At 50.3% G+C, this 14,489-nt stretch overlaps 1 protein-coding gene across 1 annotated transcript; it reads right to left on the bottom strand.

Annotated features, from left to right (window-relative positions):
- Positions 1-285: 285 nt before the first annotated feature.
- On the bottom strand, positions 286-8,229 carry LOC116995521 (C-type lectin domain family 5 member A-like). Its single transcript, XM_033058315.1, has 7 exons — positions 8,148-8,229; positions 6,345-6,419; positions 5,705-5,791; positions 3,234-3,294; positions 2,188-2,335; positions 1,442-1,551; positions 286-899 (listed from the first exon to the last, which is right to left on the bottom strand). The coding sequence occupies exons 1-7, from the start codon at positions 8,227-8,229 to the stop codon at positions 773-775; spliced, it is 690 nt and encodes a 229-aa protein (XP_032914206.1). The 3' UTR covers positions 286-772.
- Positions 8,230-14,489: the final 6,260 nt, after the last annotated feature.

Consider the following 14,489-nt stretch of genomic DNA (forward strand, 5'->3'; position numbering starts at 1 on the left):
TGTCAGGTAACTATCTCAAGCCCAGTTTCTTTTAACTTAAATCCTAATTTCTTTAAGATAACTGTTTCAAGGCTAAATCTGACACTCCTTCCCTTCCCCACACAGGATTGGGGCTGATTTCATGCCCAGAGCTGTCCTGCTGTAGGATCCTTTCCCTTCTGCTGATTCCCATTTCCCCCACAGGCTCAGGGATCCCATGTGCTCATGGAACAGTCTAGGACAGCAGAAGGTTTATCCACACCCACCCCTGCCTTTGTCCTGTCCATCCTGGCAAGGACTGGCCTTGCCCTTCCCCACCAGATCCCAACCACAAATCTGTGCTGCCCTTCCCTTGTGGCTGCAGTCAAAGCCAGGCTGTGACCAGCTGGGGAAGGGTCTCCTTGGGCACAGGCAGGGCTGGGAGCACTGGGCTGTGCATGGATGTGACTTGCAGAGCCAGGATCTGGTTGGGATCAGCCCTGGCCCCAGCCTGGACTCCTCTCCCCTGGCACTGCCTGCCTGCAGGTGCCACCTGTGGCATGAGACAGTCCCAGAGTGCTCCTGTGTGCCAGAGCCAGCTCTTCCAGAGGGGATCCAGCCAGGCTCACACAGCATCAGGGAAAGGCTGGGCTGAGCTTGGCCATGAGTCTGGAGGGGGCTGCAGGAGTCCCTGGGAGCAGAGATTGGGCAGGTGAAGAGAAATGAGACACATCCCATCCACGTTTCCTACAGCAAGCTGGGATAACAGATCAGCCTGGAGCTCTTGGTTTTAGTTCTCCTTCTGATGCCTTTTTCACAATGTTACAGTTTTTTCACACATGTTCTGTGCTGTTTCGGTTCCATGACAAGGTGCAGTTGATACCTTACCATATCCAATGACCGTGCAGTGATACCCGCTAAGAGGTCCGTGTATACTGAATCTGATTGGGGAAAAAAGTCAAATGTGATTCCATTCCTGACATGCAGGGAAAGGCAGAGTGGCACCTGCTCAGCTCAGTTACTCTCACTGCCATCAGGAACTGCCTTGATGCAATCTCCCTCCCATTCCTCACTTTTGCCGCCAAATCTCCACAAAAGTTTCTGGACAATGCTTTCCCATGCAGAAACATTCCCCTGCTTTGCTCCCCTGCAGCCAATGGTGCTGCCATCACCCTCTCTCTTGTCCCTGCCTCCTGTCTCCTTCCTTTCCCCAGGGAACTGCATCCACTCCCATCCTTCCTTGCCCAGCACAACTACAGCTGTGTCCTCTCCTGCCATCCTGACAGGACAGCCCTGTGCTCCCTGGCACTGAAAGGCTCCCTGGCCTTGGCACAGCCATGTGCTCAAGTACCTGCATCTCCAGGAATCAGCTTCCCCCAAAGCACAGGCCCTGATCTCCCTTGGGTTCTCTGCTCTTTGCTCTGCCTTTGGCATTTTCCCTTCCCAGACACTGCATGGCAGGGACTTGCTGGAATGAGCTCACATGGCTGGGTCATGCTCCACCTTGTTGATCCACTTCCACTTCTGTTCCTCTGGAGAGTATCTGAGACCAAGTAAGTAGTACTCATATTGTGATTGGGTGTGAAGGTAATTCTGGAAAGGAAGCCAACAATGGAAATACAATGAAACAATGAAAATGACATTTTCTTCAGCAGAGGCACAGAAGTCTCAGTGCTAAACAGCCAGCACAGAGAGTGCAGTGTGCACCCAGCTACAGCCACTCTGCCCAAGGCTCCAGAGCATGCATTTCTCCATTTTAGAGGCTTCTTATGAGTGTAATAAATGTAAAAATAAACCTGTACTGCCATTATAGCTGTATTTTTGGTTCAAGAGGTGTGACTCTATACCTGGGGAGATTTTCCCTTCTGATGAGGGTGGCAAAGCCTTCTCAGGTTTTGTCACAGCCATGGCTCACACAAAGGAGTGTCTGTTCAACCTCCTTGGCCTGTGAGTAAATCCCTGTAGAACCCCAGCCAGCTGGGCAGGGAGTTTGCTCCTTCCCATGGCATCAGGCCTGGCCACAGAAGCTCCCAGGGCCAGCACTCCAAGGCCCAGGAGGCCTCTCCCTGGGCAGGGCTTGGCTCCCACTGCCAGCACTGGGGTGTCCATGGCTGGCAGCACGGCCCAGAGCCCAAGGACATGTGGCAGGAGCTGGCACAAGTGTCACTGCTCAGCCCTTGGCCAGGCAGCTCCAGCCCCTGAGCAGCTGCCCCAGCACTTGGATCTCACCAGCTCTTCCCTGCTCTCAATGATCACCAGGTCTGAGCCCTTGGCAGCGCATTCTGCACGGGAGGAATTCCAGTCCTTCTTTCTCTTCTCTGGAGAAAAGAAGTAGCATTTTCTCCCATGTTTTTTCCATGGTGGGGGACAGCCTGCAGAAGGGAAGAAGAGGTGTGGAAAATCCATGTTCACACTGACCAAAGGATGCCATGACAAAAGAGAGGCCAGAGAGGCAATTGCAGCCACACAAATGCCTGTGTGCTCCTGCTCAGAATTGTCACCAGAGCACCAGGGATCCCCCACAGGCTCTGCAGCTGATCCCAGCCCAAAATCACCAGGCAGGAGCCAGACAGGGAGCAGCACAGCAAACATGATCCAGCCTTTGCCATCCTTGCTCAGGGCACACAGAGAAATGCTCAGGGCACAAAAGCAGCTCTCCCATTGCCAGAGTCTGCTTTGCCTGATGCACAATTGGGCAGCAGAGGTGCTGCTGAAAGCACCAACATTTGTGCGCATTGCCAGACAGGGCAGCAGCAGGAGCAGAGAGGGGGAGCTGGAAAGGGGGATGGCATTCAGGGAGACAGGGCCTGCAGGAGACACTTGGGTTGGGCATCCAGCAGCTCCTAAAAACCACATGGAATTGCACTGAGATCAAAGGCTGGCAATGGAGGGGCCTTGGCAAAGCAGCACAGGCACATTGTCCATCCTGCTCCCTGCAGGGCTGGCTACCAGAGGCATTGTTCCTCCTGTCCCTGCCCTGCCTCACACTGCTCTGCTCTGGCAGCACAGAGGCATCACTTCTGCCCTGTGCAGCAGGAATGCAGAGCTGAGCCAGCCCTGCTTCCAAAGGAGGTGCAAATGCAAACCCTCCATGGGCTCCAGAGTTCTGACATGGCAGAGGGGTTGTTTGTTTTCCTTCTGAACAAAATCCTCACACAGTTCCTTTTCTGATTCCCCTCATCAGACATTCCAAAAGGTGTCTAGAAACTCCCTTTGGAATGACAGAGGATTGCCTACCTGGTGCCTCTCCCTGGCTGGAGGGTGACTTTGTTGAGTCCTCTTGGCTGTTGGGGGACAATGGTGTTGAGCTGTTTTGGCTGCCTGCAGTTGGATCATCTGGAAATAAAACCAGAATTTCTGCTTTCAAGCAATGACCACTCTGCTGTGTGCTGTCAGAACTCTGCTGGAGCTCTCTGACCCCCCCATCACCCAACACAGAATGCAAACTCTGCCTCTTTGCTTATGATTCTAGCATAAAATATATTAAATGGTCAGGGCAGGTTCCACTGAGTATAAGGTAACACTTCAGTTCATTTACACAATTTATACCTTAATAACTGTGTATTTGGCATAATGGAAAATTCATACAATACTAAACTTAGAATACAGTAGTTTCACGAATACAAGCCGCACGGATTATAAGCCGCACCCCCGGTGCCTCGACAATGTTGCTGTCTTTGTCAATAGATAAGCCGCACCCCGAATATTAGCCGCACTTTCGTTCGTCGCGAGAATCCGTGCGCAGCTTTCACAAATTGGCCAATTAGTAACAGGATCGCGGCATAGCGGGCTTTACTGGCTCGGGGCGGGGCCAGGAAGGCTCGGCCCGCTCATGGTTGCCGACGGGGCCGGGTGGCCCAGCTCAGCGCCACGGCTCGGCGGGGCTGGCCGGGTGGTGCTGCCGCCGCCGCCGGGCTCGCTGGCCCCCCTCTCCCGTCAGCACCGCCCCGCTGCCGCGTTCACTCGCCCGGCTGGCAGGGCTGCCGCCGCCGGGCTCGCCGCCCGCCCCGCTGCCGCTTTCGCTCGCCCCGCTGCCGCTTTCGCTCGCCCTGCGCCGCGCCTCGCGAGCGCCGCTTTCGCTCGCCCCGCCGGCAGGGCTGCCGCCGCCGCCGCCAGGCTCGCCGGCCGCCCCCTCCCGTCTGCACCGCCGCCGCGTTTCCTCGCCCTGGCCGGCACTGCAGGCCCCCGCACCGCCGGGCTCCCCCACGCTGCTGGCCCCGATTCTGCTGGGCTTCCCCCGCTGCCAGGCAGCCCCACCCGCCGACCTTCCTGCTTCTGCCATGCTCCCCTGCACTGCTAGCCCCAGTTCTCCCGGGCTCCCCCGCCATGCTGGCTCAGGTTCTGCTGCCCCCCCTGCCCCGCCCTGCTGGCTCAGGCTCTGCCGCCCGCCCCCGACACTGCTGGCCCCGCCTCTGCCAGGCTTTCCCACCTCTGCCGGGGCCGGCCGGGCTCCAGCTTGGCTTGGGGCTGCCGCGGGCTCTCACTTCCGTGTTGGCAGCTTTTAGAATTTTGTTAATAGATTAGCCGCCCCGGAATATTGGCCGCACTTCTGGGTTTCCACCAAAATTTTGGTCAAATTGGTGCGGCTTGTATTCGTGAAATTACTGTAAATTCAAAATGCAACAATTTTTATTTGGAGCACAAGTGAAACCTGCGTGCTCTTTAAAAACGACTGTGATTTCATTTCTCAAGTTTAGATTTCAAGTTTCTGAGGAGTGTTTCTCCAGGTCTGCAGGTGTTCTTAGGCAGTACTGAGCTCCACAAAGGAATGAAAACTAAAGCCATACTTGGATCTAAGTCAAACATTCCTTTCCATGTTATGGTTAAAGATGTATTAAATTCAAATTACCCCTTTTATTTTCTGTTGGTTAATTATTTGTTTTTAATTTGCCCCACCCTTTGCTATTTGACATTTTATAAATGTCAGGGTACTGTCAGATATCAATCATGAAAACTTTGCCTTGAAAAAAGAGAATGAATTGCCTCTCCCAGCCCCATTTTTAAGGTTTCAAAGAACAAAGTCTTTGCCATGTCTTCCCCATGTGCATCGCTGAATTAGTGGGAAACTCTGGGACTTGAGATTGGAAGTGTCTCAGGATGACACAGCCACTAAAGGATGGAAAGAAAAAAGCAAAACCATCTGAAATTTAAAAATGATTCCGTGAAAACATTTAAAGGAAATACCAAATAGATTATATCTTTTTGTCTACAGAACTGTTTCTTGTATAATTTTTTACCATTTTTTTCTACAAAATATTATTTATCTTTTCATGTCGGTCAAAATATCTTATGATCTTAAGCAAATTCATTTAACATGTGATTTAGTTGCCCCCTTCAAATGAACTTGAATTGAGAATTATTTTAACATTTTTGGTGTAAGGTACATTTGGTCTCATGATACAACCTCATCACCTTGTGGGATTCTCACAGTTAACAATGATATTACAGGTAGGAATTAACAAATCTTTCCTTCTTTCTTCAAAACATATGTATAAGAAATTATTTGTAATTGGAATGTTGCCAGCTTTTCATTGGATTCTGGATTTTGATCTGTTGGAATATCAAACTTTCAAACCACTTGACTTTCCCACAGATTTTCTCTTACAGATGGTTGGCTAAAAATTGCTGTCCTTTACCTTCAATTGTAACTTCTGTTCCTGCTGGCTTTGTGTGTCATGGCCTGGACATCAGTCAGTGGGACAGAGACACAAATTAATGCTGTTACGACACTAACAAAAGAACTTACATGTGATTATTAAATACACTGCCAGGACCAGCACAAGGATTGTCACCACACATACAGCAACACGTTTTCTGGAACAACAGCTTTTACCTACAGAGGGACAGAAAAATAAAGATTAGGGGCAGAGCTGGACAGAAGCCCCATCCCTCTGCATTCCAAGGCGCCTTTTCAGGCTCACACTGGGAATCTGGGGCATTCCTGATCTGCAGGCTGGAGCCAGGCTCAATGTCCTGGTGCTTCCCCACTGGCTCTGCAGCCCTGTGCTCAGGGAACTGAACAGATCCCAACCTGCCATGGGTGTAAGGAGAGGTGAAAAGGAGGAGAGTCCCCCTAGAAATCAATGCCCACCTCTGCTTCCTCATCTCCTTTGGTCACTTTTCACTGCTGCTGGGGACAGGGGCTGGGCTTGGGGTGTCTGGGTGTCACCCATCATATTTTTACATTCCTTGGCCAGAACAGCCAACAAGTGTTTAGGGACACAGAGCACAACACCTCAGCTGCCCCTGCTCTGAGTGGGGAAAGCAGACAATTGTATCCTCCTGCCTCCTCATGGTTTTGTGTCACTGCATGTTTGGGCACCAGGATCAGCCCCTCTCCCCTTCTTGGTTAAATGCCCAGCACTTCATCACACAGTTCAACTCACCAGATGATTTGCACTTTGCTGCAGCATTTGTGTCTTGGCATTTCACTTTCACTTCTGCATAGGTACAACCTGACTCTGGGAACAAGAGCAGAGCACAGAGAGAGCTGAGAATCCACTTCAATGAAACAAAAATGACTGGAATTGTGAGAAATGCTGAACACAAGACAGCAACTGGTTGATGTGACTGTTGTTAACCAAGCACAAATTAAATTTTTCTCCATTAGAGGCACTGATCTGTTCTCTGTGTGACCAGGGACAGGACCCAGGGAAGGGCTGGAGCTGTGTCAGGGCAGGGTTAGGGTGGATATCAGGAAAAGGTTCTTCCCCCAGAGGGTGCTGGGACACTGAACAGGCTTCCCAGGGAATGGTCACAGCCCCAAGGCTGCCAGAGCTCCAGGAGTGTTTGGACAGTGCTCTCAGGGATGCACAGGGTGGGATTATTGGGGTATCTGTGCTGGGCCAGGAGCTGGACTGGATGATCCTTGTGGGTCCCTTCCAGCTCAGGATACTCTCATTCCATGTTCCAGGATGACACTTCCACCCCTGGAGCACTTGCTATAGGCAGGAACAGATCTGGTTTCTCTTCAATGCAGACAATACCAGAGGGGACAGGGGCACACACCCACATGGTCAATCTTGACAAAAGGGGATCAAAGTGCCAAGGTTATCCTAAGGTTGTTCTTCCACACAGGAATGGTGAGATTGACTAAAACATCAAAGCCTGAAAGGTGCAGATTGTGCTAAATTTGGAAGGGTTTTAGATCTTATCAAAATTAACAAGATAACCCAGAGAACATTGAAATCTAGTCTATCATTTGCAGGTAATAAATACAAACCAGCAGGGAAGAAATCATACAGAGGGGAAAGAAAGGTCAGAGGGAGATAAAAAGTGGGTAGGAAGTCAAAAAGAGGATGTTGCAATATTATAAAACTCTCAAAGTCATCGTGATACACAACACTGAGCCCCCTGGGTTCTCTCACTGTACAGAGCTAAGATAGAAGCCAGGGTGTGAGATCTTTTCAGCAAATGAAAACAATATCTGGGAAATCTTGGCATATATTCAGTGTACACCTAGAATTGTTGGTAGGCTTTTCCCCTGAAGGACACAGGCATAGAGACACAAACATATTACAGCGAATCTATTGAAATTTTATAGGAATACCTAGGTTAAATTATAAGGAAAATGAAACTTGTAATCAGGTGGAATCTACTGGGATCAACTGAGCCCTGAATTCATCTGTTGAAAGGGGAGCTAAAACCCTGTTTCCTGGGGTATTCAAAACCCCACCCATCTGAAAAGACATGTGGAGGTTTCACAATTTGTGCAGGAGACAAGCATTACAAACCGAAAAGTAATTTCTGACAGAGGGAAATCAGGGTTAGAAAAAAACCAAAGAAAAATGAAAATTAAAACCAGAAACATATTACATATTACATTACAAGTATGTTCATTTTTATGATCTACATTTAAGCAAATGTTGCAAAACCAGTGCAAACATTTACGCAATAATTTTAAACTCATTACAGAAAGATAAATCCTCGGCTAGAATTCTGCCAAGTGTTTGATCCTAAATCAGACTAAACCTGTCCATGAACCATTTCACACCTGTGCATTACACCAGCAGTTGGTACAGCCAGAGCTTCTCATTGTAAATATAAACAACCCTATCAGGACATTCCACCAGCAGTTTTGCAGCACTGGCCCTCATGCTTCCCTTGTGCTCCAAGGAACTCTCTCAACAGATGTGGGAGAGAGAGACTGGAGAATGCAAAGAAAGCTCAGTGCTCAGCACTGGACCTACCTTGGACATCAGGGACCGTCTGGATTCTGGGTCTGGTTGGTTCAGACAAGTTCAAGTCAGCATAAAGGACATTTTCTGCCATTCTACCACTCTCTTCTTTCCTCTCTCAGCTATTCTAAGAGTGATGCTCTGGGCTGGATACAACTCAGAGCTCCCTCCTCTTTCTAGCCCTCAGCAGGAAGTTCTTGACCCTTGTGGTGATGCATAAACTTCTAATGAAAAGAGAAGTTTATTTCTTCATCATATTTGGATGGCACGGGATTTTATGTCACTAACATGAGAAAATACAATCTCCTGATCTCCCTGAACTTTTGGGAAGTGCTTCTGCCATTGGAAGTGTCTTGAGTTCCCAAAGCTTCACACACCCCCACACAAGCACTGCTTTGTGTTTTGGAAAGAAAAGCTTTATTCCATGCAATGGAAAGGAGATGAACTGTACAGGGGCCCAGCACTCAGCCCAGGCAGTTGAGTGGAGTTCTCTGGGGCACCCAGGGCACATCAATAGATCTGCCCTGTCCTGTGCTCAATCTCCAAGGAAAAGAGGGCAGAGCACGGTGTGGCCATTCCCTGGGGGTCACTCTCACACTTCTCACCAGCTCCTTCACAGCTCACTGTGCCTTTCATTGTTCTGTTTTCTGTCCAGCTCAGCTTCTCTTGGGATTCAGTTCTTCAGATCTTGCTGGCTCCTTTTTTGGACATAAACCCCTGCTGTTTGGGGATTAATTCACCTGACAATATCATCCATTTCATCTGGTGGTTTGCACAGTAACTGCTGTACTTACAACAGATCCGGGCTGTGCTGTGTGTTCAAACAGCCTGAGGAGCACAGCCCTCTCCAAGTCATCATCTGGGCTCTGTGTGAGGCTGCTGAGGAATTCTGCAGTGCTTTATCCACAATGAGCATCCTTCTGGACCTGGGCAGGAAACCTCAAACACAAAACCATGGGAATGGGGGTCACACTTTAAGCTTTCACTGCAGTCTCCAGTTGCCTTCATTGTCAAGGATTGTGAGCACTGGTGAGGTGCTGAAAATCATCTGCAGGTGTTTATGGTTACAGCTTATAAAGAACCATGTAAACTTTATACTTCCATGAGTATAATTTGAATTGCAGTTGATTTTAGCCTTTGTCTGCTGCAGGAGTTCATGTAAGCACTGAACTGGGAGAGATGGACTGGTTAAAATTGCCAGGAAGGCACTGGGGAAGAAAATGAAAGATAATCGGATGAAGAGGAATCCCAAAGATATTTGTGACAAGGCTTAAGGCATGGTGGCTTCAGGGAGCTTAGGGAACTGAGGATCCCCAGGAGAGGGAAGAGGTGATGGCTCCAGAGAGCACAAGCTGGAGACTTTTCCAGAGGTTTGGCAAGCCATGAATCCAGAGGGGCACAGGATGAGAGTGGGGTGTGGAATTAGGGCAGCAGGGAGGTTCAGTACCTGCTGCATATCGAGCATGTTGTACCTCCAAGGAGACAATGGAACATGGGGTGTGCACAGCTGGCATTCTAGGAACAGCTCTTTCAGCATTTATTCACTCTGAAGGAGTGGCTTGGGCTCCTGCCATTTAGTCCTGTCTGTCACTGAGCTCAAAAAGAGCACTGTGGCTTTTAACCTCAGAGCATTCAGAAGGGAGGGCTCTCTTCATGCTCACCCACAAGTTCAGAAGGTAATTCTGAGAGCTGCAGGAGATTGTCCAGGCTGGCAAAAAGCCCTGAGAAATGCTGTCAACAATGCTGTGAATCATCTGATCCTCCAGAACTACTGTTATTAACCCCAGGTGCTTGGAACTGAGACACTCACCAGCACCTTCACATTCCCTGATCAATTTGGCCAAAAAAGACGCCAGAAAATTTCTAAAATGAAAGTTGATACACAAGACAGGAATTTCTTCAAGGCTAAAGGCACAAATACCTTCCAAACTTTATCACTGGAAAATAACTTTAAAATATTACCATGTTACCATGATGAAAAATGCAAACATGTAAGAAAAAAGCCTGGCATTTCACAAGAGGGCTTTCATGGGACTGATTTGAAAAGGCAGAGTTGGATGCTGTCTGCTGCCTCCTGGCTGTAGCTACCCCAAATGATCTTTGATTACCTTTTGTCACTCACTGATCATAGAATCATGGAATGGTTTGGATTGGAATGGACTTTATGTAATTCCAACCCCTCTGCCATGAGCAGGGACACCTTCCACTATCCCAGGTTGCTCAGAGCCCCATCCAGCCTTGGACACTTGCAGGGATGGGGCAGCCCCAGCTTCTGTGGGAAACCTGTGCCAGGGTCTCACCAACCCCTGAGTACAGAACTTTTTCCTAATATCTGCTCTAAATCTTTTCTGCTTCAAAACTGTTCACTCTTTTCCTGTCACTATCTGTTCATATAAAAAGTCACTCTCCCTCTTTTTTTACAAGCTCCCTCCAGGCACTGGAAGGCCACAATGAGGGCACCCCAAAGCCTTCTCCTCTCCAGGCTGAACAACCCCAATTCCCTCAGCCTTTCCTCCCAGCAGAGCTGCTCCATCCCTCTGATCCCTTGGTGTCCCTGCTCTGGCTCCAGCAGCTCCCTGTCCTTGCTGTGCTGGCCCAGGGCTGGGTGCAGCCCTGCAGGGGGGTCTCAGCAGAGCGGGGCAGAGGGGCAGAATCCCCCCTCCCCTGCTGCCCTGGGGCTCTGGGTGCAGCCCAGCACAGGGGGGCTCTGGCTTGGGGCAGGGCCAGCTCTCACCCACAGCACCCCCAGGTCCTTCTGCCAGGGCTGCTCCCTCTGCTCATCCCCAGCCTGGATTGATGCCAGGGCTTGTCCTGACCCAGGGGCAGCACCAGCACCTGCTCCTGTTAAACCCCATGAGATTCCCAAGGGCCACTTCCAAGAAAGAACAGAATTTCTTTACAGATAATTTGTGACTCACCCCAGAGCAAACATCACACTCAGCACCTTGCAAAGTCACTCACCATTTGAAGCCTTTGCAGCAGCAAACCCAAACCAGCTCCAGAAAGTGCAGCCTGTGCTCAAAAGGAAACCAATCTGCCAGTGATGCTGGGAGCTCTGTAGCACTGTCAGTGCCACCTTTAAGGTGTTCTCTGTGTGTCCTGAGCCCTGCCTGCTGTTCTGACACCAAATCTGCAGTGGCAGTGCATCCTCCATGAAGTGCCCATTTGGAACTGAGGTCCCTCTCTTGCACTGGTACAATTCTCATTTAGAGTCAGATAAAATTGTTTCCATGTGCAGTACAGCAGGAACTTCTTTAGTTTACATAAAATATCACTTGTGTCTGCAATGTCTATTCATGTCTGCCTCTGCTTGGCCACTTCTAGTCAACAGCTTCTGGCTTTTTAATGGTTGCCTTCATTCATTGTTTTCTCCTGAAATAAAATCAAAATCCCTTGGTTGTGATTTTTGCCAAGATACTCAGAGCATTTGTTCCACCAAGTGTATCCTGAATTCCACAGGTGGTTTGAGACACACTTGGGATACAGGTCCATAGAAACAGGACAAGCCCTGAGCATCAGCTCTTGGAGCTGTCCCTGTCACAGGTTCTCCTTGCTAAAGGTCACTGATGGAGCCAGTCCTGTGTCCAGGATGTGCCCTCTGGGGCTGCTGCTGCCAGCCTGGCCTGTCCCAGGCAGGGTCACTCATTGCCCAGCTGCAGCAAGAATTAAACCAGCCTGGCATTCTCTGAGGCACTGAGCACAGAAGCAGCGAGAGCTCAGGCTGGGATTGCTTAGGGATTGCCTGGCCTTGGCATCAGCATTAGACCCTGAGCCCACCAGAGTGAGGAGGAAATGTTTCACCCTTCCCTGGCAGTAGGGATGCCAGAGGTAATCCAAGAATCACAAGCTCTAAAGGATAAGTTTATTGTAAAATGCAGATCACAAGATCAGAGAAGCGTGAACAAGAGCAGCACAGAGGCAGAGGAAACAAAGCACTTCCAATCAAACTTCTGCCCTTGCTAGGGATTTCCTTGCAAGCCAGAGCTGCTCCTAAGTCCTGAGACTTGCTGTGGCTTTCTGGGTTTGGTGGGGTTTGTGTAGTTCCAGAGAGGCCCCAGGGTGGCTTCCCCTTCCCACCCCTCTGGTGCACAGCTGCTGCCTCTGCTGCCTGCTGAAGGCTCCCAGTGAGGGCCAGTGGCTCCCAGGGAAGAGGCTTTTCCCTGGCCCTGCCTTCAGGAGAGCCCACTTGAGCCCAGGGGGCACATTCCAGCAGCTGCAATATGAAAACAGAAGGGCAGAAATCTATAACACAACACAGAATGCTCTCCCAGCCTCTCCAGTAGAGTGATTGCAAGCAAAGAGCCCCTCCAGCTCAGCTTCCTTCTGGAATAACTCTGCACATCCTGGGCTCTGACACTGACATTGTTCTGCTACAGCTCCATGTTCTGCCTCTGCTCTTTGCAGATTGAAAGTCAGGGAAAGAAGTGCAAATCCATTTCCAAAGCATCTTGATGAGAGCAGTCAGTGAGGAGGAAGGCTGCTGTGGGAACATCAAAAGGTGCTTTCAAGTCAGAAAGAGACAGCTTTCCCTCCAGGATTCCATTTTCCCTTCCAATGGCCACAACATGCTGGGTAGAGATTGTTTGATAGAGCAAATGTTTTCCCAGTGGTAAACCAGGCCAGCAGTGTCACTTCCTCAAGGACTTCACAGAGCTTTCTCCATCCTGCAGCTGATGGAGAGAGCCATGAAAGGCACCAGTAAAGGAGGAATGATTCTGCCTCCAAACACACACTAAGAAGGAAAATTCTTGGAGTCACAGAAGGCCCAGGGTCCCAAGAGCCACTGAAGCACATGGGGAGAGCATTGGTGACATTCCCTGTCTGCTGATCAAAGCTCACTTTTCCTGGTGCTCCCTATTTCTGCTGTTGGCTTGAATTTTTCTTGGCAGGAAAAGCACTCAGGAATCATTTCCTCCAGTGCACAATCTCCAAGGAAAAGAGGGCAGAGCACGGTGTGGCCATTCCCTGGGGGTCACTCTCACACTTCTCACCAGCTCCTTCACAGCTCACTGTGCCTTTCATTGTTCTGTTTTCTGTCCAGCTCAGCTTCTCTTGGCACTCTGCTCTTCAGGCCTTGCTGGTCTCTGCTGCTCTCCATCCTGTGCCCTTTCCCAGCAGATCCCAAATCTGACACTCCTTCCCTTCCCCACACAGGACTGGGGCTGATTTTATGCCCAGAGCTGTGCTGCTGTAGGATCCTTTCCCTTGGGCTGATTCCCATTTCCCCCACAGGCTCTGGGATCCCATGTGCTCATGGAACAGTCTGGGATAGCAGAAGGTTTATCCACACCCACCCCTGACTTTGTCCTGTCCATCCTGGCAAGGACTGGCCTTGCCCTTCCCCACCAGTTCCCAACCACAAATCTGTGCTGCCCTTCCCTTGTGGCTGCAGGCAAGGCCAGGCTGTGACCAGCTGGGGAAGGGTCTCCTTGGGCACAGGCAGGGCTGGGAACACTGGGCTGTGCATGGATGGGACTTGCAGAGCCAGGATCTGGTTGGGATCAGCCCTGGCCCCAGCCTGGACTCCTCTCCCCTGGCACTGCCTGCCTGCAGGTGCCACCTGTGGCATGGGACAGTCCCAGAGTGCTCCTGTGTGCCAGAGCCAGCTCTTCCAGAGGGGATCCAGCCAGGCTCACACAGCATCAGGGAAAGGCTGGGCTGAGCTTGGCCATGAGTCTGGAGGGGGCTGCAGGAGTCCCTGGGAGCAGAGATTGGGCAGGTGAAGAGAAATGAGACACATCCCATCCACGTTTCCTACGGCAAGCTGGGATAACATATCAGCATGGAGCTCTTGTTTTCAGCTCATCTTCTGATGCCTTTGTCAAATTGTTACAGTTTTTTCACACATGTTTTGTATTGTTCGGGTTCCACTACAAGGTACAGCTCCTATTTCACCAAATCCAATGGTCACGCAGTCATAGCTGCTGTAATATCTGTGTATAGGGAACCTGTTCAGGAGAGAAAAGTCAAATGTGATTCCATTCCTGACAGGCAGTGAAAGGCAGAGTGGCACCTGCTCAGCTCAGGTACTCTCCCTGGCATCAGGAACTGCCTTGCTGCAATCTCCCTCCCAGTCTGCCCTTTTGATCCCCACATCTCCACAAAAGTTTCTGGGCAATGCTTTCCCCTGCAGAAACATTCCCCTGCTTTGCTCCCCTGCAGCCAATGGTGCTGCCATCACCCTCTCTCTTGTCCCTGCCTCCTGTCCCCTTCCTTTCCCCAGGGAACTGCATCCACTCCCATCCTTCCTTGCCCAGCACAACTACAGCTGTGTCCTCTCCTGCCATCCTGACAGGACAGCCCTGTGCTCCCTGGCACTGAAAGGCTCCCTGGCCTTGGCACAGCCATGTGCTC

This window comes from Catharus ustulatus, chromosome 4 (genome assembly GCF_009819885.2).
Source record: "Catharus ustulatus isolate bCatUst1 chromosome 4, bCatUst1.pri.v2, whole genome shotgun sequence".
Classification (NCBI taxonomy): domain Eukaryota; kingdom Metazoa; phylum Chordata; class Aves; order Passeriformes; family Turdidae; genus Catharus; species Catharus ustulatus.

Bases quoted from the DNA above. Each gene is read 5' to 3' on its own strand.
- LOC116995521 (XM_033058315.1), bottom strand. From the start codon at position 8,229: ATGGCAGAAAATGTCCTTTATGCTGACTTGAACTTGTCTGAACCAACC. The intron at 2,336-3,233 runs CTCAACAAAGTC...CTTCTTCCCTTC, and splicing joins TCCCCCAACAGCCAAGAGGA to TGCAGGCTGTCCCCCACCAT. The intron at 900-1,441 runs GTGAGCTCATTC...TTCCCCAATCAG, and splicing joins GTGGAGCATGACCCAGCCAT to ATTCAGTATACACGGACCTC.